We start from the raw sequence: 26,606 nt of genomic DNA on the forward strand, positions 1-26,606 counted from the left end.
GCTGCCAAACACATTGACATAAAGTATTATGTTGTGAAAGATAAAGTCTGGGATCATGTCATAAGTCTTGAGCATATAAGTACCGAAAAGATGCTCGCGGATCCGCTTACAAAAGGCTTACCACCCAACGTGTTCAGAGAACATGTAGCCGACATGGGTTTAAGGGAAAACCTATAATTCCTGGACAAAAGAAGGCCCAAAGTTAAGTATCTATTTCAGAACAGAGTGGTGTGTTGTAGTTGTTAAATCTATCGGCAATTGACCGTGACGATGAAACGTGCTCTACGCGCTAACTGTAATGGAATGAACAAAAGTAAATGATATGAAATTAAAAGATGGTAGGAGATAAGGGGGAGATTGTTAGATTGATCTGTAATCCCAAACTGGGTCCAACGGCCCAGTTGGGCCTTTGATCCGCGTCCTGATTGGGGCGTCCAACCCACTATGGCTGGAGGGCCCCTGTCACACTGCGCTATATATAGAGGTGGGGGCCGGCGGCTCTGAGTACGAGGTTTACCGTGAGCTGAGGTCCCCACCAAAACCTAAACCCTAATCCCGATCAGAGAGGGGCGCTGCCAGTGACGAGAAGCCACCAGCCGCGTCGCCGCCGCTCCACCGACGTCGACGACTTCATTGACCTCTTCCCCGAACGTCGTTGTTCGTGCGCAGACTTCACCGACGAACGAGATGGCGGCTTCTGAATCATCTTCCTCTGCGGTGTCAGGTTCGACACGTTCTTCTTCTATTCCTCTCTGTCTCTCTACTCTCGATATCGCATTCACGGTAAAGAAAACCCGCTAGACCTAACCCTAGATAATCTTTTCGATCTCAACAAAGAACACTACTTGATGCTTGTATTTTTTTTCCCCTTCAGCATCAGTTCACACAATGGGGTGACTCGATGCTTCAACCTTCTCTTTCTTCTTTCAGCATCGATAAAAACCAACGCTGTGGCTAGTCTAACATAAATAACGCCAGACGACAACTTCGCCAATAGTAGAGTTTGGGACCTTTTCATTTGATTGACGAATATATATATATTCCTTGATCCAAATAAAATAGGGCCACGTAACGTCCTCATATAATCTTGAAATATAGACATTAGCTCTGAATCATGGAGCGATAGTTTTCTTTCTCGTTTTTTAAAATATACATACAAAATAATAATATGCTTGAAGCTGCCTTATAAAGTTATAATTATTAGAGTTGTCCTAAAAACACTGTTCAACCAGCTTGCGTAGATATAGCAGCGTGGGCGAGGCGTATTTACGCGCCGTTGTACTTGTATCGGAATGAACTCAGGAAGGACTCCCAAACTGTCGGTGCACTCATTCGAAGCTCTGAACTAGTAGACTACTCGTGCTTCACCAGTTTCGGTGAATGCGTAGTACGTACGAGTGGCCTGGCCGCCTTGGTAGCTGATGCTAGCCCAGCAACAACAGTAGCCCACTGGACCGCTTCAGAATTTACCGCCTGCTTTCGATTGGGTGAATCAGCCCATTCCGCGTTCAAGTTCCAGTCCCGAGTGTAAATCCTTATGCTTGGGCCATCACCACCAATGGGCCCGGCGAAGTGCAAACCTTCGCCGACCATCGAGAAGCCTCGGCGCCCGCCGCACGCCGGAGGAAATCAACTCCCCCCAAACCGCCGAGAGAGAGAGAGAGCGAGCGGGAAGCGCACGAGCAGGAACCTCGTGTGCCGGCGATGGAGAGGGACGTCGTGGTCTCCGACCCCGAGGCCGCCGGGTCCTCGTCCACCCCCGCCTCCTCGTCCTACTCCTCCTTCGCCGAGACCAGGGTCATCTGCCGCGTGTAAGGCTTGGCTCCCCCGTACAGCTTCTCCTTGCCTGCTGGCGCAAAGCATCGGGCCCTGGCGGAACTTGGTACCTACCTGCTCGTGCTAACGCGTCCTTCTATGCGTCGCTTGCTTGCAGGTGTCAGAAGCAGTTCGCGCAGTACACTTGCCCCCGCTGCAACGCCCGGTACTGCTCGCTCTCGTGCTACAAGGTGCGGCGCGGCCTCCTCTCGCTTCGTGTGTGTGATCTCGTTGCGTGTCCTCCTGTCTTAGGGCTTGTAGAATACCGTTCGGGGATTTCAGTCTCTGTGTTGGTTTCATGCCCTGGCTGCCTTCTGCCGACACCCACAAGGTGTTTGTCGAATTGCTGCACCGAGTTTCAAAGCTTTTGGACAAGAAATCCTCTGATTCCTCCTCAAAATGTGTAACTATCCATAATATAAACTACAACTTCCTTATGAATCATACGAACCACACGCCAGCTGTTCACTTTGGCCTGTATATTTGGTGATCTACATGGAAGTTCATTTTGTTTCCTGTGCTGGGTTTAAACAATATGCATTTAGATTAAATGAGCAATCCAAAGAAGTTATAATAAATTTATATGTCATAGTTTCCAATTTCCATGTTACCCCTTTAGTGAATCTGTCCTATGATTTAATAGGTGGGGTTCTTTTGTGACCTAATCCAGCATAATTTGGATCAGCTAACATCTCAAGTGACAACAAGCTGTAAGAATTCGTCGAATCTAGAATCTAGGTAATGTGATTTTTTCTACCTATATGCTGTAGTTCATCTCTAGTTGCTGGTCTGAATGGATCAGTATGCCTGTTTGAGACTTTCAATCAGTTTTTGAAAGAAACTACTTGTTTATTCACGCACGAAAAACAAGCTTCTGGCGTATACAACTGCTTGTGTGGTGTTATAATGTCTAATTCAAAACTGAGAGATTGAAGCTGTCAAGTTTGTGTGCTTTCTTTTCTATGCACACAGATGCAAAGGAATATTGGTGTTTGCAATGATTGCAGATAATTTTGCACTGCAGTGCATTCTTTTCTTGATATTGCTTCAAATAATTTTCTCAATTCTTGTTTCATAGGGTCATTGTGTTCAATGCACTGAATCCTTCATGCGTGAGAATGTTATGGATGAGCTTAAGCAGATGCAACCTGAGGATGAATCAAAGAAAAAGATGCTAGATATCCTCAAGCGTCTCCACTTGGAAGAAGAGATGGAGTCAGATGGTGAAGATGGTATGTTTTGTGTGCTATGTTCCTATGCCATTGATCTATCTTACTCCTTTAATAATAACACTAGACATAATCGCATTATTATGATCACTGTTAATGAGGACAAAACTACAGAGACCTCCATGCACAGTATGCTACAATCACAGTTTGGCTGTTTGGTACATTAAGTTTTCCTGTTTATAGCTAGTTATTGAGTTATGGTGGCTTGTCTGTTCTGAAATTATTTCCTTTCTGTAATCATGTCATCTTGTAGACCTTTCTGTAATTATGGATAAATCATATTTCATCTTGTAGATTGTTGGTCGTACATATTGCTATAGTAAATTACTGAAGATTATATTTTTTGACATGTTAACCTTTTTGTCCTGCAGAGTCAATGTTATCAGAGGAGCTTATTCAAAAAGTTATGTCTGGTACGTTATGTTTACTTTCATGCCATTCTAAATGTGACAGTGCAGTAGCTTTTCCTAGTACTATAATAGGTTCTTTAATGTTTATGAAATTTTGTGTGCTCTTTAAACAATCTTATCTCGCTCTTAGCAATTGCAATTCCTTAAGTGGACTTTAGTTGGGAAGAGCTTTCACAGTTGAATTTCCTGATTAACTCTTCGTGTGAGAATTATGTTTATTACTCCCTTTTGGTTAACCTGTCTTTGTGTGGCCTGACCACCTAGCAATTGATTAGGCTATCAAATGCTGGTGATCGGTGGCAACTCCAAGTATTTTGTTCTGATATTTCCTTCTGTCCAATTGTTTTCATGATTTAACCTGGCCCTGTGGCCTGACCTTCTAGCAATTAATTAGGTTGTCAAATGCTGGTGATGGGTGGCAACTCCAATTATTTTGTTCTGATATTTCTTTTTGTTCAATTGTTTCATGATTTATGTTTTTAGATGAGCAATGCAGTAAATCACCATCTATATTTGTTCATTTTACTCATTCTGGGTGCTATTTACGTCTTTATCATTTTAGACTACAAGTTCGTTAGAATCAATAAATATTGGTATGCATATTGAGTTTTTTTATTGGTATCTCATCGGGCACATATTGCTCTGTTCTTTCTACCGTACAGGGGAAGAGATAAGGCTTGAAGACCTCTCTGATTATGAAATCAAGCGATTTCGTCAAGCTCTGTCCTCAGGTGAGCTCAGTAAGATGATTGAACCGTGGACACCTTGGTGGAAAAAACCGTCAGCCAGATCGATTTCCCTGGGCCCGGATGGAAGTCAGCTTATCAGACAAGTAAACACAGAAGACACTGCTATATCATATCCAGATCCAAAGACTGACCAAGAGGCTAGCATCAACGAAATCCCTGAAGGGCCAGAATCTCCTCTCCCGTCACTGAAACAGTTAACAAGGACAGAGCCATCTCCTTTGCTTGCTGTCCACTTGGTTGACATTCTGTACAGTTACTGCTTCACACTTCGGCTCTACAACGGTGATTGGCACTCGGATCCTTTGGGTGCTTCCACTGTTGCCCTGTCAATGTCGAAAGTCATGGGCCAGGATGCTAAACCTGAGACTGTACCTGAAGCACTCACGGCCTGCATCGAGGAGACTTGCTCACCAGCTTACAGGCATACTGGTGGTTTCAGGTTTGCTATTGGACTCGTGGATGATATCATCACCATTCTCTCCTTGGGACGCAATGCGCTTATTTGTGCACTATGCGACTTCCATCGACTCATTGAAGTTGGTAAGAGCATGCTCAAGGCGGAGAAAGTGGGCAAGACGGAGAGGGCACAGAGCTCCACGAAGCTTCGCAGTGCAGCTAGGAAGCTATTCTTCATGACTTGTTGGGTCCATGAGCAGCCAGATGAGGCGTGGCCATCTTTAGCTCGCATCGTCCAGGTGCAGAAAGCATCTCTGGAGGAGTTGGACACCGGAAATTGGAAGGCGGATAGAAAGAGCAAACGACAGTCCACGGTTCTTATCAAGGAGCTGTAGGCATATGGATGTACCACTGGTTTGCGAGGCTCTGTACCCTTCTGTATCTCTCAGGCTGAATCCAACTAGAGGATCTTCACCGTGTAATGCAGTTAGTTGTTTTTGTGTACACACTCAGATTTTGTTGAAAATCGTATACGAGCTTGAAATCCTGTTTGAAGTGATCTTGCTTTACTTGGTCATAATGCTTGTTAAGATGCGGGCTGATCTTAATCCCTGCGTTGGAGATGATGCAGTCCAGAAATTCTTATGATTGCAAGTACTTCCCGTAGGTTGCGATGGATCTGTGGTCATACAGGAATGGACCGAGTTAGGAATGATGATATACGTGACCGTCTAGGAGTAACACCAATCGAAGAAAAGCTTGTCCAACATCGATGGATGTGGTTTGACCATGTCCAAAGGAGACCATTAGAGGTACCAGTACACTGTGGAGTCCTAAGCTAAGCTAATAATATGAGAGAGGTAGTGGTAGATCGAAATTGATATGGGGGTTTTGGTGGATTTCAACTCTAACCTACCTCAATTTATTTGGGACGCTTTATTGTTGTCGCTGTTCCTGCAAGTACTTCCCGTGACTGTGTCCCATCGTCGTGAAACTGAAAGGTGTGGCATTAGCCTATTGCGCCGTCCTCTATTTCTAATTGTAGGGCTAGCTTTCCTGCTTCAAGGAGACAAGTTCATGATCGTCCGAGCACTGAAGGAGTGAAGGACCATCCAGGAGAGCGTCAGACCTACCCCTACGAGCGCGCGCGCCGCTACCACCAGCGCACGCGCGCTGGGTAGGAGGATCGCTCGGTCGCAGGCAGCAGGCACGCAGCCACAACTCGTGACACTTGCGGTGTCTGTTGGGCTGATGGTTGCATTCAGCCAATTGTCGGCAGGACATGTGATAGAAGTCGTGAAACAAGAGGCAACAAAAACATTGTAGTACTAGCGAAGATTTGGTCCAAAACGGAGTGTTTATTGAACAAATCGTTTTTTATTCTTTGAAATTCTAATTCTGGTTTTCAGAATTTCGCTCATTTTTTTTCCGAGACCCTGTTCATTTTGTTAAAATTTGACTTAGGTCTTGTTTAGATTGCAAATTTTTGCAATCTAGACACTGTAGCACGTTTCGTTTGTATTTGACAAACTTTGTCTGATCATGGACTAACTAGGCTCAAAAGATTCGTCTCGTGATTTACAACCAAACTGTGCAATTAGTTATTTTTTTACCTATATTTAATGCTCCATGCATGCGTCCAAAAATTGATGTGATGGAGAGAGAGTAAAAAAACTTGGAATTTGGAGGTGATGTAAACAAGGCCTTATGTTAATGCTTATGCTGATTTACTGTGAGAGAACCACGCTATTTATTCGTAAAAATACTCAGAAACTGACGCGTAGTCACGTCATGGAGTAAAGTTGTGGCAGTTAAGTACGGCACGCCGTTTCCATCACGTTTGGCTGGCGCCTGGCGGCCCGAATTTTTTGTTTTTAGTCATTTTTTGAATTTTTTTTCACAAATATGTTCTGGAGGCATTATTTTAAAATCTGGACCCTTAGCTCAGAAAGCTCGGCGTCATCGTTGCTGGCGCCGAGGTCTTAGGCTCGACGCAGACGTGACGGTGACCTGTCAGGCATCTCGGCGCCGTAGATCCTGGCGCCGAGCTTGGCGTCGTAGATCTTGGCGCTGAGCTAGCTTGGCGTCAGAATCTATGGCGTCGAGGTGGTGTTTTAACCCGGCCCCAACCTTCCTGTCCGAGCCTTTTTCCTCTTCTTTCTCCTTCCTCTCGGGTTTTTTTCTCTCCCCACTTCACCCTACCTCACGAATTAGCATATTGGACCTTGGAAACTTTGATTTGATCCGTAGATCTTCGAGAGCAAGGTATCCTCGCTCCCCTCCTAGTTTTTTTTTCGCATCGATTCGGTATATATTAGTCGGAGCAAGGTATCCTCGCTCCCCTCCTAGTTTTTTTCGCATCGATTCGGTATATATTAGTCGGATTTTCAACCTAAGAATTGTCATTACTTAGAGGTATATATTAGTCGAATTTTCAACATAAGAATCGTCATTACTTAGAGTTTTATGTAATTTTTAATATTCGTATTATACAACCGTAGGATGCCAAGGCGTGAAAAAGCTAACAAACCAAGGTAAGCTCAACGCATGTTGTTATGTTATGGGTTCATTATTGTGCATCAAATGGGAAACCCTAGGTTTAGGGTTTAATGTTATTTGCTTTCGGTTACTAGAATGAAATTGGTTAAATTATAGTTATGGTCGGATGACCGAAAATGCCTTCGATCCATTGCCTCTGCCTAGTGGTGTTCCAGTGCCCATGTGCTTTTGCGGCGATCCTTGCAAGGTAGTCAAGTCCGTTGAAGAGGACACATATAGGCAAAGTTATCGAATGTGTTCTAATTTTGCGTTTGAGCCTACACTTCGTCAACACCGCATTAACAAGATGGTGATGAATTGATGTTTGTGTCATATGACATCTTGCATGATTTTTTATTTTGTAACAATTGTATTTTTTGCAGACCCCTCCACCGTTCTGTGATTTTGAGCAGTGGATTGACACTGAGATCAAGCCTGAAGACAAGGAATGGATGCAGAAACTGTTGCGGTGGGAGGCAGAGGATAAGGAGATGATAGAGAAGAGACGCGGAGAGGAGGATGCAAAAAAGAAGCACAAGGAAGAGGAGGAAAGGAGGCGTGTTGCTGCGTACAGGGAGGAGAGGGAGAAGAAGCTTGAGCGTGCACGCCGAGCGAAAGCAGTGATGGAGGAGAATCCCGATGCCCTAATGAAAGGAAAGTGGCATCGTTGCACTTAGTAGTCTCCATGACTTGCTAGTTCTATGGTTTATTCATGAACAATGTTGTCTACTATCGGCACGTACTTCTAGTATTATTGTGTTGTTTAATGTGGCATACTATTGGACTTTTTATTATGTAGTTGTTTTCATTATTTGTGGTCATAATATTCAGTATAATATTACAGGCATAGTGAAATGTGATCACGTACTGCAAACACAACCCAACAAAGTATGGCCTTATATAATTCAACACACAAAACACATGAAATGCCATGTGGGAACATGTACTGAACTAGGGTACATAGTTCCTTCGACTAAACCGAACATGCCTTACGTAATTAAACCAAACAACAAACACATGGATGTACCATGTGAATAAGATAGGGTCGTCCTAGTAGTGTGGCCACATAGCAAATTATGTTGCACCTTCTCCACAGTAGCCTCCCATTATTGGTGGTGGTGGTGGCGGGGGTGACGGCGGAGGCCCCTTGTTCTTGTGGTTAGGGCAGGTGCAATATGGATCATTGCAGAGTGCCTCCTGTGAATCGGCACCATTGTTGTTGTCGTCCTGTTTGTTGTCCTTGTAACCGCTACTAACTTCTCTTTCTAGATCGAAGATACGGTCCTGCAGGTAGTAGATGTACTTCGCATGCGGATAAATAGGTCGAGGATCGACCCACGTAGTGAACCCATAGTTTTCTTCGACCAAGGAAGACTACAATAAGTATGTCATGTAAGTTGTATAGAAGAGGAACATATTGAAGAAACAAATAGTAATAGAAATTACCCATGCTCGTGGGCATTTGAAGAAACGATGACCTCCATCTATTCCCTCGATGAACATCTGCACTAGGCAGTTCTCACAATGCATGCATTTTGGCCACTCTTCTTTCCGTTCATTGTATCCTCTCAGTGGTGCCTCTTTGATGAAATCACTTTTGCTCTCAACTGGAAACCTCTCATAAAGAGCTTCCTCAAAGAAATCGGGACCAAGAGAACCCTCCCACACAATGGTAGTTCCCTTCCCCTTTTCTCTACCTCTAACGACCCTCCAGACATTGGTACTACAACGAAAGAAAATACTAGTTGTGAAGTAAGTAGCAATGCACCCAGCATTGCGTATATATAGGCAGAGGCAGTGTTTACACCAAAATTTGATAAGCTTATCCTGGAAAGAAAGAGATCGGCCGATGATGTCAAAAGCGAGAAAGTTTTCTAATTAAGTGATATTTATGAGCCGGCTAAGAAATATTATTTAATTAATTTAAGAGAGACATGACGTCCAGGTGCATATTAGGATGAAAGAAACAAGGACACGTATCAAAATAAGGAAGCTTCATCAGCAAGGATTCTACACAAGGGAAATTAGAGTCCATGTATCTTGGTATTTCTTTTTATCTAGTTATGTTCGTTTAGGACTCTTATCAGCCCAGGGTATAAATATAAACCCTTGGCTATTGTATAAAAAACAACAGACAATCAATCAAATACTAGTTATTTACTTTTTTTGGGCTTGGGCCACCCCTTAGGAGTAGGAGTAGAGTAGATCTCGGCGAGTTCTTCAGCAAGTACGACTGCATCGATCCGGTCGACCTTCACTGCTTGTCTGTAAGTACCGTCATGGCTTATACCTCTGTTTGTACGGCTGCATCGATCCGGTCGACCTCCACTACGACTCTGATATGAGTTAGTTATCGACTCTTGTCTAGTTTCAGTATGGCTGCATCGATCCGGTCGATCTTTGTCGACATAAAATTTCGTCTCGTGTCGAGGACACACGCAGCAAGCCGGAAGGGTCCGCTCGATAGAGCAGATCCGCCTAGCTTCAGCATAGGGGTGGTCGATCCTGCGCAATCCTCCCGAGGCATGCCAATCAATTTGACCCTGCAATTGATAAGGAGAGAAAATTCATCAGTAGTTAAGGGCGGAACTTGCTGGTGTTGCCAGACAGTCCCGAATGTACGGCTGTGAGAGCCGATATGAAAGGAAATCGGCTAAATAGCCAATTCCAGTATATTCATGAGAACAAGTCAGTTAGAGCTCATAGGGTCGTGTGAAGAGAATCGGTTATCATTTAGGATAAACATCATTTAAACGAATATTAATCAATGGCAATAAGATATCAATGATGATCGGTCCATACTGAGCCAATGATTATGAGTAACCGAACTCCTTTTTATATAAAGAAAGAATTCAACATCACTTAATCATTTTATAAAGATAAATCTAATGAACATGTTAGATCTCATCTATCGCCATGACCAGTGGGATATGAGGCAGAATCATGCAGGCCGTAGAAACAACAATAGACTCGACGACCCTAACTCATTACTAATATCAGTGGGGCATGAGGCAGAATCATGTAGGCCGTAATACAATAACAAGATCATGGGGCTAACACATCTTTCAACTTATCTCTACTTCAACGATCTCGTGATGTGAACTGTTCGTGAAAGAATTCGATGTCGGCTAAACAGCCAATTCAGGCATAGCGCACAGTTAAGGTCATGTCTTCTCAGGAATAGGTCTATCAACCAACGATCCCCACTCCACGGTGCCAACAGTGGGGTGAGAGGCAGAATCCCACATGCCATGATGATGGGCCATGAAACGGTTCTCGCTAACCAATAGATCTACTCAAGATCGAACATGCCTTAACCGCATGCTATGCACAATTAAGATTAACGCGAAACAACTGATAAAAACATAACTCATTGCTTAAGATGTAGATTAGATCAGTTTTAGATTAGCAAACGATGAGTTAAACAAGATATAAGGGCGATCCAGATCAATCTCAATTGGGTAGAGTGATATTGCTGTAATTAGATAAGCAATGAAAGCAATAAGCAATATCGATAACTTAATGAATCTACCAAAGACTGCCATTCTAAGATAGAGCCGATAACTTAACCTTGATCCAATTCAAGCAGTGGGGTGTGAGGCAGAATCACATAGGCCATACTTGAATTAGGCAAGAGTCGATAACTAGCTTATACCAGAGCCGCAGTGGGGGTCGACCGAATCGATGCAGCCATACGAACAGAGGTATAAATCATGATGGTACTTACAACAAGCAGTGGAGGTTGACCAGATCAATGCAGCCATACTTGCCAAAGAACTCACCGAGATCTACTCTACTCCTACTCCTAAGGGGTGGCCGGAGCCAAAAAAAAGTAATTGACTTGTATTTGATTGATTGGTTGATCCTTACAATAGCCGAGGTTTGGTATTTATACCCGGAGCCTAAAATGAACCATACTCGAGTACGACTTAATACAATCTTTGGTATGAAGTAAATATTCCTATCTTAAGATAACTTGAACTCTAATCTTTCCCCTTTTGTAGAGTCTGACATGTATCTTCTCGATGCCAATCATATCCTGTCATCGTTATCTGCTGACATCATTTGGAAAGAATCGACCCAGTGTCACATTTGATCTAGCAGATATCAATCTTTACTCCATCGACTCCTTGATTGGCATAATTCTGGAAGCCTACGAATTCCTAAAATCCTTCTTCCAAATTCTGGTGTAAACATATGCCCCCCAATTTTGGGATAAAAGTAATTTTATTCCAAAATTATCATGTCTGCATCCCTGATTGGTCCATAGTCATGGGTAGAGAACCTCAATCTAGGGTCCACTGTTTGTCGCCGCTTGCGTCCATTCACGAGCCTATGCCTCAAAACTTTTTACAAGAGCATAACTGTTTCACGGGCGTTTAGATTCATCTTCCTAGGCCGGCTATAAAACGCTTATCCGACCCTGGCGAGAGCAACTCAGCCCTTCAGCCATGTTTTCCTTCCATCCGTCTTTTCGAGTGTTCGCAACTCCGCTGGACCCTCCGTGGCCTATCCTTTTGTTATGATAATCTCAAGCGGTTAGAAGAATTCTTGTGCATGGGGTGATTGTGTCACTTATTCTAGCGCTTCGTTGAGCAAGAAGACCAGCCATCGTGGTTAGAAGAACTCTTGTGATATCACCTGAGTCTTTTCTTCATGCTCACAAAGCTGTTTTAGTGTTTTGTGAAGGCCAGAATATGCGGACACCTTCCCCTTGTTTGTTCCATCAAATGCCTATCAGGAAAGCCACAAGCTTCTTTCCAGCGGTCTCCCAGTCACCGATGAATTAGCTGGGTATCTGTTAGGCAGGCGGTTCTTCCCTTTCTCTTGCACAATCTTATCAATGGGCCGACGTGACTTGGTTCATGATGACCCTCGGCCTTATGGGGATCCAGACTCCCTTCAATCCAAAGAAGCCTTGGTGGGTAGATCTCTAGTCAATGTAGATTCTTTGTATTGTCTCACGATGCTTCATAATTTGGGGAAACAATAAGTTTGAATTTGTTACCCTTCCATTATCCGTCCCCTGAATTCCTAGAGTGCCGATCCATTTCTGTTTCTGATTCCAACCTCACACCCCTGGCGAAATCTATCTTCTCGCCTTCCTAGGCTATATAAACGGGCCTCGGCAGTTGATCTAAGGATAACTCACTTTGCCTCAAACCTTCTGCACCCTTAGCATAGTTCCTGCTTTTCTGTAGGTCAGAGATCATGGAGAATAGCAAGAGGTTTCCTGAAAAGGTCTTCATCGGGTATGCATCATCGTGTCAGTGCCTTCGTCGTCAGGAGGGTATATCTGGTGATGCCTCCGCTGCCTCGGGGAATAGGGCCGCCTCCGTTTGGCCTTTAGGGCCTTCCTCATCGACGGCTTGCCGCTAGCCCTCTTGCCATCAAATGAGGCGAATTGATAATGACGATCTGCTTGCCTCCATTGATCGACATGGCTAGAGTCTCGCTGAGTGTTTATCCCTCGTAGAATCAGCCCTAGCCATGATTCGATGCCGATCACCTCCTACGGTCGATTCGGTAGAGGATAGGTTGGCCAAGGCCGAGGCTAGAATTACGGGTGAGATACTTGTCGTAACCTCTACTTCTTTTCAATTTTGTCTCTGAGACTCTGATCACCTCCCCTTTGAATCTTTTAGATCTATCTACCCAACTAGAGAGCCTTCGATCAGCTGCGGATCATGCGGCGGGAATTGTCAATGCCAGGGGCGCCGTTCTGGTGGTTTGTTTGCATGACATCCCGAATCGTGTCAGGGAGGTTGCTCTCCGTGGCGTTCGTCATGGCACTGCCACGGCGTTGGCTGCCACCCAAGTCCGCTCTGGCCATAATCTTCAGCTTCTTCCTCATGGTTTCCTGGATGCAGTGCCCCCCGAGGATCATGAGTGTTTGACTGATGAATTCTCTAGCGCCGCCAACTCTGTAGCTTTCAATACTTTGGCCAACGATGTAGTCAGCAAATTGTTCTCCAACCTGTAGCTAGTAATAAGTGATTTTTAGCAAACAATTCCCTCATCATGAACGATTTTCCTTTGTTTTCGCACTTCGTATTATGCATATTACTTCATCCATGCTTGCTTTCCCCCTATAGGCGATACGCAACGTACCGGCTTTTGTTCTTTTGGGTTCATTTTTGCACTAAAGGCGATACATTTCTGACATCGGCTATTAGAGCTGTCAACTGAACAAATTGGCTTTTTAACTGTTAATCCAAACGCTGGGATAATATTTCTTTAGATATTTCCCATTGATTGCTCGGCCAAACTCTTCTTCTCCTCCTAGTATCTCCAGAATATACGCATTACCAGGAGCACAACATTTGATCCAATAAGGCCCTTCCCAATTGGGTGACCATTTGCCGAACTTGCTGTCCTTTGACCCGATCGACAATTTCACTTTCTAGACCAAATCTCCTTAAAAAAATTGCTTATTCTTGACCTTTTTATTGTAATATTTTGTGACTCTCAGTTTATTGGCTTCAATATTTTTGAGAGCGCGCAGCCGAAGGCAACTTAAGTCTTCTAAGCCATCCATCATAAGATTTTTGTAGACTTGGGCTGTCAAATCGTTCTGTAACATAACACGCCTCGATCCAGTCTAAATTTGCCAAGGAAGAACTGCGTTATGGCCATACACAAGTTCGTAAGGTGATGTTTTAATTATCCATGACAGGCCATCCTGTATGCCCATAATGCCTCATTAAGCGTCGAATGCCACTTCCTTGGCTGTTCCTCAATTTTCTTCTTGATCAGCTTAATCATAATTTGATTGGATGCCTCTGCCTGGCCATTAGTTTGAGCATAGTAAGGAGACAAATTTAGCAGCTTGATCCCCATACTGGCAGCAAAATCTCCAAATTCCTCTGATGTGAACTTGGTCCCTTGATCGGTAGTGATGGTTTGAGGAATCCCAAAACGATACACGATATGCTCCTTGACAAAATCAACCATATTTTTTGAAGTTACCGTTTTCAAGGGAACTGCCTCAACCCATTTGGTGAAGTAGTCTGTTGCCACCAATATGAACTTATGCCCCTTGCTTGAGGGTGGAAAGATCTGGCCAATCAAATCAATTCCCCAGCCCTGAAACGGCCATGGCTTGATTATTGGGTTCATGGCCGACGCAGGTGATTTCTGGACATTACCAAAATATTGACAGTCTTGGCATCCTTTGTAGTATTCAAAACAATCTTCTAGTCTTGTTGGTCAGAAATATCCAGTTCTACGAATAATCCATTTCATCTTATAAGCCGATTGATGAGCTCCACATATCCCTTCATGCACTTCTCCCATCAATACCTTAGCTTCTTCTTGGTTTAAGCATTTGAGCAACACTTCGTCGACTATTTTATAATATAACTGCTCATCCAACAAAACATATTTAGTCAACTTATACCTTAGCTTCCTAGTAACTTTCTGAGACGGATCCCTAAGGTAATTGGCTATTTCAACTCTCCAATCATCAATTGAGGCTTCACTACTCAATATTTCCTGAAATACTCGATACCCTGATGCACTTTGAGCCAGACGGTTAGCTTCTTGGTTTTGCGCTCTCAGGATATGTTGGAAAGAGACGTGAAGAAACCCCTTGATTAACTTTTGGCAACCATCATAGTATTCTTTCAAAGTCTCTTCTTTGCACTCATATAGTCCGATCAACTGATTAATAATTAACTATGAATCTCCAAATACCTCAATTGCTTCGGCCGTTACTTCGTGGAGAAGTTGAAGTCCTTTGAGAATAGCCTCATACTCCGCTTGATTGTTAGTAACCATTGGTTTAGTTGGGAGAGCAAACTCAAAGCTTGCCCCTTGAGGCGAAATGATAACAATACCAATGCCACCACCCTGCTTGCATGATGATCCATCAAAGAACATTGTCTAGGGCATCGACTCTACATAACTAATGCTTAGCTTGCGATACTGAGTGATAAAATCAGCCATTACCTGTCCTTTGACTGCTTTAGCCGATTCATACTTCAAGCCAAATTCTGATAACGCAAGAATCCACTTTCCCATTCTTCCATTTAGTATTGGCATTGATAACATGTGCTTAACCACATCAGCCTTGGAAACAATCATGCACTCGACCGATAATAAGTAGTGTCGTAATTTAGTGCAAGAGAAATATAAACATGAGCATAACCTTTTGATGGGAGAATATCTTGTTTCTTGATCCAGTAGCCTCCTACTTAGATAGAAAACAACCCTCTCTTTTCCTTCAAATTCTTGCATCAGGGCCGATCTAATTGTCTTGTCGTCAGCCGATATGTACAACTTAAATGGCTTACCTTGTTGAGGAGGGACTAGCACGGGTGACACTTCATATATTCTTTTATTTCTTCAAACGCCTTCTGTTGTATGTCACCCCACGTGAATTCTTGATTACTTTTCAATCTCAGCAAGGGAGAAAATGGCAGGACCCTTCCCGACAAATTTGAAATGAATCTTCTGATGAAATTAATCTTTCCTAGCAGAGACTATAACTCTGTTTTGGTGGTTGGGGGAACTGCTTCGTCAATTGCCTTTACACTTTTCTGACCAACTTCGATTTCTCTTTCATGAACCATGAATCTCAAAAATTGTCCAGCTGATACTCCAAAAGTACACTTGTTAGGATTCATCTTCAAACCATGCTTCCTCATGCATTCCAAGGTTTCTCGCAAGTCAGCTAGGTGTTCTTTGTATCCCTTGGATTTTACCATCACATCATCGATGTAAATCTCAACAATCCTGTCGATAACCTTATGGACAATGTAATTCATTGCCCTTTGATAAGTTGCACTGTCATTCTTCAAACCAAAGGTCATTATGACCCATTCAAATAGACCGATTATGCCGGGGCACCTGAAAGCAGTCTTTGCTATGTCTTCCTCAGCCATGAAAAATTGGTTATATCCTGCATTACCGTCCATAAAGCTAATAACCTTGTGTCCGGCTGCTGCATCCACTAACATATCAGCTATCGGCATTGGATAACCGTCCATAGGTGTGGCTCTATTCAGATCCCTGAAATCAATGCAAACCCTCAATTTCCCATTCTTCTTATATACAGGGACAACATTCGATATCCACTCCGCATATCGACACGGTCGGATAAATCTTGCTTCCAACAACCTTTCAATCTCCTTTTTGATGTCATCAAGCACGTTCAGGTTGAATCTCCTTGGAGCTTGTTTAAACGGCCGATGTCCAGGTTTGATTGGCAATCGATGTTCGACAATCGATCGGTCCAAACCAGGCATCTCATAGTATTCCCAAGCAAAGCAATCTTTGAATTCCTTTAATAAATCAATCAATTCTCATTTATACTCAGGATCCAACTTAGCACTTACGTACATCAGCCTAGGTCTATCTCCAGGACCAATATCTATCTCTTCTAATTCATTGGTCGACATGAAGCCCCATCCTAGTTTGCCATTTGTGCCATCTATTGGATTATCCAAATTCTCAAAGCCGATTGCTTGGATCTATTGTCGGCTTTTGCCACTGACTCTAAATTCTGACGGCAACAGAAAAACCATTTGGATATTAGCCGATGGTTGCTTTCTATCGACTATTTGATTGGTACGCCATACTTGAGTTTTACCGGGTGCCTGAGCCTGTTCCATCTCTCTGTTCCTTAGGCGTTGCACCCTCCTCTTTTGGTTTCTCGTCAAATCTCCGAGGCACCACTGACCTTCCTACCACGTGTATCTTCTTTCAGTGCCTTCCTCTTCATGATTAGCCTAGTCCTATCCAATGACTCTTTTTTGCAACCGATCATGAACACTTTCATTTTTTAAGCACCGATCCATATTGTTATGATGATATGCATCTTGAGCATGGATAGACTGGTGGTTGGTTCGAGATTGCCTATACTCTCGATATTGATTGCTACATTCTGGATAGTCGTGTCTGGTAGGCAACTTTAAACCTTTATTCCAACAATGCCTAAAGAATGGACAATTCCAATGTAATTCAGCTTGTTCCCTTTTATACCTCTCTTCTTCTAATTGTTGCTGGTATGCTTGATCTTTTAACCAACGTTGATAATCCTTGTCCTTCTGCCGCTGCCATTTATTCAACAGAATTCGAGATGTGACCCGCGACTTTGATGTCTCTACTTTCGATGTCTTCCTCTGCTCGTATCGGCTCTTTTGTTCGGCACGACATCTTCTAATCTCTCTGTACTCATCAGCCGATATTTGCATTTCGGGATTGACTGTCCCAGCATCCCTCGATTTGGTCGATGTTAGGACCTTGGTTTTTCCTTTGAATAGCCCAGCATCAACCATGTTCTGATCACCTAGGAAAGGATTATTATCGACTTTCATCTTTCGAGGTGTATTGAATTTGAGCCTCCCTTGCTGAATAGCTCTCTGTATATGCTGCCTGAAGATTCTGCATTCATTAGTGGAATGAGAAATAGCGTTATGGAATTTGTAGAACTTCTTGTTCTTCAACTGATCAGGGGCAACATGACATGACCATCAGGCAACTTGATCTGCCCCTTCTCAAGCAAGAAATCGAAGAGCTTGTCTGATTTGGTAACATCAAAGTCATAACTCTCCTCAACTCCTCTTCCCCAAGGATTTGGCACTATCACTGTCTTCTTGCCCAAATTCCATTCAGCTGCAGCAGCCTCTTCTTCTTCATCTTCATAGCTGTCATCGACTGAATATGGATCGTAAGCTTCAGCCACTGAGGTACTCTTCTAAAATCGGGTATCTCTGCGTATGCTCTGGAATTGGCTGTTAAGTGCTGCCACTCATTGAGCCAATTGACCCAAGTTGTCAAATTCCTGTCCCAGCAGTTTCTCTTTCCACATTGGCAGCATTCCTTGGATGGCTAAAGTAGCTAGTTGATCATCGGCCAAGCTCAATGCGAAACACAAATTCTTAGCCTCTCAGAATCTCTGAAGGAATTCAGTACCCGATTGATTAGTCCTTTGTCTCATGGTTGTCAAATCAGTTATTTTCTTCTCTCCAGTCCCAATGTAAAAATATATATGAAACTTCTTCTCTGGTCTGCCCAATTGGCAATGGAGTTGACTGGTAATGATGAGAACCAAGTGAAGGCCGGCCCTGACAGGGAAAACAAGAAGAAATGAACTCGATGAGCATCCTCAACTGATGCTTTGCCCAATTATGTAAGATACCGACTGACATATTCTATTGTGCTTGTACCATCTTAACTAGTGAACTTGGTGAACTCTGAGAGCCTGTAATTTGCAGGAAGAGCGACCAAATCATATCATTCTGGATATGAGCATTTGTACAAAAAAGTCATTCCTTTTGGCTTCAGACCAAACTGATTCTTCATCATCCCGGTCACCTTGAGTAGCAACTCGTCAGCTTGCGGATTTGGATTTCTCAGTACTTGCTGACCTGTCTGTGGATTGAAATCCTGCGTGCCTTGATATCCTAGATTTGGTATCATGTGGAGGGTGTTATAATCTATGCCATAATGATAGCCTTGTGGAATCTCAATCTATTGGGTCCTTTGCTGGCTTGCTGCTTGAAGTCTCTGATTATAGACATAAGGATCTATATCTCTATGGACCCTCTGAACGGATGGTGCTATCTTCTGAGCCGACGATGGTATGTGGCTTGATGTGCCAAAATTGATCATCTGGTTTTGACTTTGCTCCGTCGGCTGTTGCACATGCTGCACTGACGGTCCAGGATTGTACTGTATCTGATTTGTAGCAGTACCCGGAGTTTGTTCAGATGAACCTTGAGGTGTCTGGACATCACCATCACCAGTTGGTGCTGCTTCTTGATGACTGGTACCAACTTGATTAGTCCCTTGGGTCAACGGATCTAGAATATTATAACAAGTCGATCCAACCTGACCAACTGGAATTCCATGAATCGCCTCTTTCATGGTGTTGTGAAATGCGTCAACGAAAGCTTCATTGCGGCTTGATATGGCATCATGAACAGACTTGTCTATGGCTTCCATAAAGAAACGCCTATCTTCAGCTTTGACCGTATCTATCTGCCCATGTAGTAGAACTCTTGGTAGTGGAAATTTCTGAATAATTGTGCTGTCACGTATTTTGGTGTAGGACAACAAACACTTCTTCTAAAATTCTTCCATAGCTTTGTTGATGGTATCCTTATCTTCATCAGGCAAGTCTTCATAATGTACCATAAGGATGCAGTCGTTGTTGTGAACCACCATGACAACTGTGGTGTCCCACCAGGCGTGCCAGAAACGTGTGTCGACACAGAATTTCATCCCGTGCTGAGGACACACGCAGCAAGCCGGAAGGGTCCGCTCGATGGAGCAGATCCGCCTAGCTTCAGCGCAGGGGTGGTCGATCCTACGCAATCCTCCTGAGACATGCCAGTCAATTTGACCCTGCAATTGACAAGGAGAGAAAGTTCATTAGTAGTTAAGGGCGGAACTTGCCGGTGTTGCCAAACTGTCCCGAATGTACGGCTGTGAGAGCCGATATGAAAGGAAATCGGCTAAATAGCCGATTCTAGTATATTCATGAGAACAAGTCAGTTAGAGCTCATGAGGTTGTGTGAAGAGAATCGATTATCATTCAGGATAAACATCATTTAAATGAAATTAATCAATGGCAATAAGATATCAATGATGATCGGTCCATACTGAGCCAATGATTACGAGTAACCAAACTCCTTTTTATATAAAGAAACAATTCAACATCACTTAATCATTTAATAAAGATAAATCTAATGAACATGTTAGATCTCATCTATCGCCATGACCAGTGATGCATGAGGCAGAATCATGCAGGCCGTAGAAACAATAATAGACTCGATGACCCTAACTTATTACTAATATCAGTGGGGCATGAGGCAGAATCATGCAGGCCATAATACAATAACAAGATCATAGGGCTAAAACATCTTTCAACTTATATCTACTTCAACGATCTCGTGATGTGAACTGCTCGTGAAAGAATTTGGTATCGGCTAAACAGCCAATTCAGGCATAGCGCAAGTTAAGGTCATGTCTTCTCAGGAATGGGTCTATCAACTAACGATCCTCACTCCACGGTGCCAACAGTGGGGTGAGAGGCAGAATCCCATAGGCCGTGATGACGGGCCATGAAACGGTTCTCGCTAACCGATAGATCTACTCAAGATCGAACATGCCTTAACCGCACGCTATGCACGATTAAGATTGACGCGAAACAACCGATAAAAACATAACTCATCGCTTAAGATGTAGATTAGATCAGTTTTAGATTAGCAAACGATGAGTTAAACAAGATATAAGGCCGATCCAGATCAATCTCAATCGGGTAGAGTGATATTGATGTAATTAGATATGTAATGAAAGCAATAAGCAATATCAGTAACTTAATGAATCTACCAAAGATTGCCATTCTAAGATAGAGCCGATAACTTGACTTTGATCCAATTCAAGCAGTGGGGTGTGAGGTAGAATCACATAGGCCATACTTGAATTAGGCAAGAGTCGATAACTAGCTTATACGAGAGTCGTAGTGGGGGTCGACCGGATTGATGCAGCCATACGAACAGAGGTATAAACCATGACGGTATTTACAACAAGCAGTGGAGGTCGACTGGATCGATGCAGCCATACTTGCCGAAGAACTCGCCGAGATCTACTCTACTCCTACTCCTAAGAGGTGGCTAGAGCTAAAAAAAGTAATTGACTTGTATTTGATTGATTGGTTGATCCTTACAATAGCCGGGGTTTGGTATTTATACCCGGAGCCTAAAACGAACCCTACTCGAGTATGACTTAATACAATCTTTGGTATGAAGTAAATATTCCTATCTTAAGATAACTTGGACTCTAATCTTTCCCCTTTTGTAGAGTTCAACATGTATCTTCTTGATGCCAATCATATCCTATCATTGTTATCTGCTGACGTCATTCGGAAAGAATCGATCCAGTGCCACATTTGATCTAGCAAATATCAATCTTTACTCCATCAACTCCTTGATTGGCATAATTCTGGAAGCCTACGAATTCCTGAAATCCTTCTTCCAAATTCTAGTGTAAGCAATCTCCACTGCTCGAAACTAGATTAAGGTCAATTTATCGGCTCTATCTAAGGGCGGCGTTCCTTCAGATAGATTCATTAAGTTACCGATATTGCTTATTGCTTCCATTATTTATTTAATTACAGCAATATCACTTTGCCCGATTGGGATTGATCTAGATCGACCTTATATCCTTTTTGACTCATTGTTTGTTAATCTAAAACTGATCTAATTTGTACCTTAAATGATGAGTTATGTTTTATCGGCTGTTTTACATCAATCTTGATCGTGCATAGCGTGCGGTTAGGGCGTGTTTGATCTTGAGTAGATCTATTGGCTAGCGAAAACTATTCCATGGCCCATTTGAAAGGTCCTAATGGCTAGAGGGGGGGGGGGGTGAATAGCCTAATAAAATTTCTACAACGACACTTAACAAAATAGTTAGACAATTATGAGGCGAAGCAAGTGTTGCGCTAGCCTACTCAAAATGCAAGCCACCTACCACAATTCTAGTTTAGATAGTGTTGATTCACACAAGAGGTATGACACTACCCTATGTTAGTGTGCTCTCAAAGGCTAACTAAAGAGCCACACCAACCAAGCAAGCAAGCTCTCACAACTAGTTACACTAAAGAGCTTGTCAACTAGTTTGCGATAATGTAAAGAGAGTGATCAAGATAGTTATACCGCCATGTAGAGGAGTGAACCAATCAATCACAAGGATGAATATCAATGAAGACCAATCACCTCGGAATCAAAGGATGAACACAATGATTTTTACCGAGGTTCACTTGCTTGCCGGCAAGCTACTCCTCGTTGTGGCGATTCACTCACTTGGAGATTCACGCGCTAATTGGCTTCACACGCCAAACCCTCAATAGGGTGCCGCACAACCAACACAAGATGAGGATCACACAAGCCACGAGCAATTCACTAGAGTACCTTTTGGCGCTCCGTCGGGGAAAGGTCAAGAACCCCTCACAATCACCACGATCGCAGCCGGAGACAATCACCACCCTCTGCTCAACGATCCTCGCTACTCCAAGCTGTCTAGGTGGTGGCAACCACCAAGAGTAACAAGCGAAACCCGCAGCGAAACATGAACACCAAGTGCCTCTAAATGCAAACACTCAAGCAATGCACTTGGATTCACTCCCAATCTCACTATGATGATGAATCAATGATGGAGATGAGTGGGATGACTTTGGCTAAGCTCACAAGGTTGCTATGTCAATGAAAATGGCCAAAGATGTGAGCTATAGCCGGCCATGGGGCTTAAATAGAAGCCCCCATGAAATAGAGCCGTTGTACCCCTTCACTGGGCACACTGCGCTCTGACCGGACGCTCTGGTCCAACTGACCAGACGCCAGCCCTTAGCGTCCGGTCGCCCGATGGACGCCATGCGTCACCAGCTTCAAACGCTGTTCATCAGATTTCAACGGCTACGAAGCTGACCGGACGATCCAGCAAAACTGACCCCTTGACCAGACGTGTCCGGTCCACCTCGACCGGACACAGCCCAGTGTCCAGTGGTAAACCCTAGCCACTGTACCGCCAAGTCAGCACGACTAGACGCAGGCAGTCAGTGTCCGGTGCATTTATATCCAGCGTCCGATCACTTGACCGACGCTGGCATCTCCTCCGTCTTCTTCACCCTTGCTCAAATGTGCTAACCACCAAGTGTATCACCTTGTGCACATGTGTTAGCATATTTTCACAAACATTTTCAAGGGTGTTAGTTCTCCACTAGATCCTAAATGCATATGCAATAAGTTAGAGCATCTAGTGGCACTTTGATAACCGCATTCCGATACGAGTTTCACTCCTCTTAATAGTACGGCTATCAATCCTAAATGTAATCACACTCTCTAAGTGTCTTGATCACCAAAACAAAATAGCTCCTACAAGTTATACCTTTGCCTTGTGCTTTTGTTTTTCTCTTTCTTCTTTTCAAGTTTAAGCCTTGATCATCGTCATGCCATCACCATTGTCATGCTATGATCTTCATTAGCTTCTCCACTTGAAGTGTGCTACCTATCTCATGATCACTTGATAAACTAGGTTAGCACTTAGGGTTTCATCAATTCACCAAAACCAAACTAGAGCTTTCAATCTCTCCCTTTTTGGTAATTGATGACAACCCTTATACAAAGATATGAAATAAAATTCAATTGAATCCATGTTGCTTGCCCAAGCATATTTACCATTTGTAAAAGGATATGGACAAGTTTCATGAACCCCAAATGGTAGCAATTGCTCCCCCTACATATGTGCTAAGAGTTTGGAATATAGCTTGCACATATGCTTAGATAGGAAATATAGGAGTCAATGTCTACCAAATGATGCTAAGGTATAAAAGATAGACCTTTGAAGCGTGATACCAATCGGAGTGCACCAATATACCATCCTTAGCACCATTGTTAGCTCAATACCACTTGGAAACATACTTTAGAAAGATACCACTTGTAAAGACTTACTTGGAAATGAAAGTTATCTAGTGATTTCATTTCATCATTCAATCTTACAACTAAACATTCATCGCACAAGCATGAATGTTTAACTTTAATACTTGTGCCATGCAAGCAAACATATGAAATGCACATACAAATGCACCATACAAGTTCATGAGCTTGCTCCCCCTACTTGTGTGCTCAAAATGTTAATTGATTCCTTTCATTTGTCATATCTCTCCCCCTATGTCAAGTTGTCATATCTCTCCCCCTATGTCAAGTTCTCCCCCGTTGTTATCTTTTCACTATCTTAGTACACTAATATCTTCGTTTTTCTCTCCATGTACTCTCTCCCCCTTTGTCATCAAGGACCACAAAGGTTCTAAATATAGATAGTATTGCTTGTAGGGTTGAGATTATCAATGTCAATCAATGGGGTGAGGATCATTTTCCCAAATTTGGTCTAGTCTAGATTATTTACCAAAGATATTTAACTCAGTTTGATCCAAGGACAAGCTTCTTCACACCTCCAAATAAGGGTTATCTTGTACCATATTGAGTTAAACACTTATAGCTCATTTTCTAGATTAAACACTAGGTTTACAAGCCCATAAACATGTCATATGCTATCACTAGATCAAGTCAAGCATAGAAGCAATAGTGATATCATATAAACATCAAAATCATTTGATTTTCATGAATGAGCCTAATAAAATAGAACCATTTGAAAGGTCCTAATAAGATTGAAAATATGACTAGATGCACTAAACATGTCCTTAGCAAGGATGTATGCCATGCCAATCAACTTTTACCTTGGATTGCTCGAAGGAGAGGCATGCCATATGAGTGGGGAGTGCATCAACACATATTTGAGAAATCCAATATGTTCAACTCATTCCTTAGCTTGCAAAACCTTTTCTCATCCAATGGCTTGGTGAATATATCGGCAAGTTGATCTTCGGTGCCTACACTCTCAATGCAAATATCTCCTTTTTGTTGGTGATCTCTTATGAAATGGTGGCGGACATCAATGTGCTTTGTTCTTGCATGTTGAACCGGATTGTTTATCAATTTGATTGCACTCTCATTGTCACAAAGCAATGGCACTTTCTTGAACTTGATTCCAAAGTCACTCAAAGTGGCCTTCATCCAAAGTACTTGTGCACAACAGCTACCGGCGGATATGTATTCGGCTTCGGCGGTTGATAATGCAACACTATTTTGCTTCTTTGATGACCATGAAACAAGTGATCTTCCCAACAATTGACATGTGCCTGAGGTGCTCTTCCTTTCAACCTTGCATCTCGCATAATCTGAGTCGGAGTAACCAACTAGCTCAAACTTTGCTCCTTTGGGATACCACAAACCAACATTTGGTGTATGCTTCAAGTACCTCAATATCCTCTTTGTAGCCTTCAAATGACTTTCTCTTGGTGAGGCTTGAAATCTTGCACACATGCATACACTAAACATAACATTCAGCCTTGATGCGGTCACATAGAGTAGGCTTCCAATCATAGACCGATACAACTTTTGATCCACCATGTTTCCACTTGCATCACTATCCAAGTTGCCATTGGTTCTCATTGGTGTGCTAATGACTTTGCTATCAATCATTCCAAACTTCTTGATCATGTCCTTGATGTACTTGCCTTGACTCACAAATGTACCATTCTTCAATTGCTTGATTTGAAGACCAAGGAAGTAACTAAACTCTCCAATCGTGGACATCTCAAACTCATTAGCCATCATCTTTCCAAACTCATCACAAAATTCTTGATTGGTTGATCCAAATATGATGTCATCCACATAGATTTGCAATACAAATAGATCTTTTCCAATCTTCTTGATGAAAAGAGTGGTGTCAACCTTGTCCATTGTGAACCCTTTAGAGAGGAGGAAGTCCCTCAATCTCTCATACCATGCTCTAGGTGCTTGCTTCAAGCCATACAATGCCTTCTTCAACTTGTATACATGGTTGTGCTTCTTATCATCTTCAAAACCAGGAGGTTGCTCAACATATACTTCTTCATTGATGTAGCCATTGAGAAATGCACTCTTGACATCCATTTGATAGAGCTTGATGTTGTGGGCACAAGCATAGGCTAGCAAGATTCTAATTGTTTCCAATCTAGCAACCAGGGCATATGTTTCTCCAAAGTCAAGACCTTCAACTTGTGTATATCCTTATGTGACTAATCTTGCTTTGTTCCTTACTACTATCCCATCTTGATCTTGCTTGTTTCTAAAGACTCATTTAGTTCCAATCACATTGTGTCCCTTTGGGCTTTCTACTAACTCACATACTTGATTTCTTGTGAAGTTATTCAATTCTTCATGCATAGCATTCACCCAATCAACATCCTTCAAAGCTTCATCTATCTTCTTTGGTTCAATGGATGACACAAATGAGAAGTGTTCACAAAATGATGCCAATCTTGATCTTGTTTGTAGACCTCTTGAAATATCTCCAATTATAGTGTCCAAAGGATGATCTCTTGCAATATTTGTTGGTTGGAGTATTGGAACTTGATTGCTTGTACTTGCTTGATCATTGGGTTGAGATGATGTACTAGCCACTTGATCTTGTTCATTATCATGAGAGTCACTTGCACTAACTTGATTTGTATCATCTTGCACATTTGAGTTAGAGAGCACTTGCACTTGATCATCTTCATCATCATTCACTTGCCTAGGCCTCAATTCACCAATATCCATGTTCTTCATGGCATTTGAAAGTTGAATGCCTCTAACATCATCCAAGTTCTCATTCTCTACTTGTGAACCCTTGGTTTCATCAAATTCAACATCATGAACTTCCTCAAGAGTACCACTATCCAAATTCCAAACTCTATATGCTTTGCTTGTAGTGGAGTATCCAAGTAGAAATCCTTTATCACATTTCTTGTCAAACTTGCCCAATCTAGTGCCTTTCTTCAAGATATAGCATTTGCAACCAAAGACCCGAAAATATGCAATGTTGGACTTTCTACCATTCAAGAGCTCATATGGTGTCTTCTCTTTCAATCGGTGACAATA

At 42.7% G+C, this 26,606-nt stretch overlaps 1 protein-coding gene across 1 annotated transcript; it reads left to right on the forward strand.

Moving 5' to 3' along the window:
• The first annotated feature begins 1,561 nt into the window (after positions 1-1,561).
• LOC136493820 (uncharacterized) lies at positions 1,562-5,166 on the forward strand. The gene is made up of 5 exons (XM_066489962.1): positions 1,562-1,811; positions 1,934-2,006; positions 2,894-3,047; positions 3,416-3,457; positions 4,117-5,166. The coding sequence occupies exons 1-5, from the start codon at positions 1,705-1,707 to the stop codon at positions 4,992-4,994; spliced, it is 1,254 nt and encodes a 417-aa protein (XP_066346059.1). The 5' UTR covers positions 1,562-1,704; the 3' UTR covers positions 4,995-5,166.
• The last annotated feature ends 21,440 nt before the right edge of the window (positions 5,167-26,606 follow it).

The sequence above is a fragment of the Miscanthus floridulus genome, chromosome 1 (genome assembly GCF_019320115.1).
Source record: "Miscanthus floridulus cultivar M001 chromosome 1, ASM1932011v1, whole genome shotgun sequence".
NCBI classification, from domain to species: Eukaryota; Viridiplantae; Streptophyta; class Magnoliopsida; order Poales; family Poaceae; genus Miscanthus; species Miscanthus floridulus.

Excerpts from the sequence above, each read along its gene's own strand:
- LOC136493820 (XM_066489962.1), top strand. The coding sequence starts at position 1,705 with ATGGAGAGGGACGTCGTGGTCTCCGACCCCGAGGCCGCCGGGTCCTCG. Across the intron at positions 3,048-3,415 it reads GGAGTCAGATGGTGAAGATG|AGTCAATGTTATCAGAGGAG; the intron begins GTATGTTTTGTG and ends TTTGTCCTGCAG. Across the intron at positions 3,458-4,116 it reads TATTCAAAAAGTTATGTCTG|GGGAAGAGATAAGGCTTGAA; the intron begins GTACGTTATGTT and ends TCTACCGTACAG.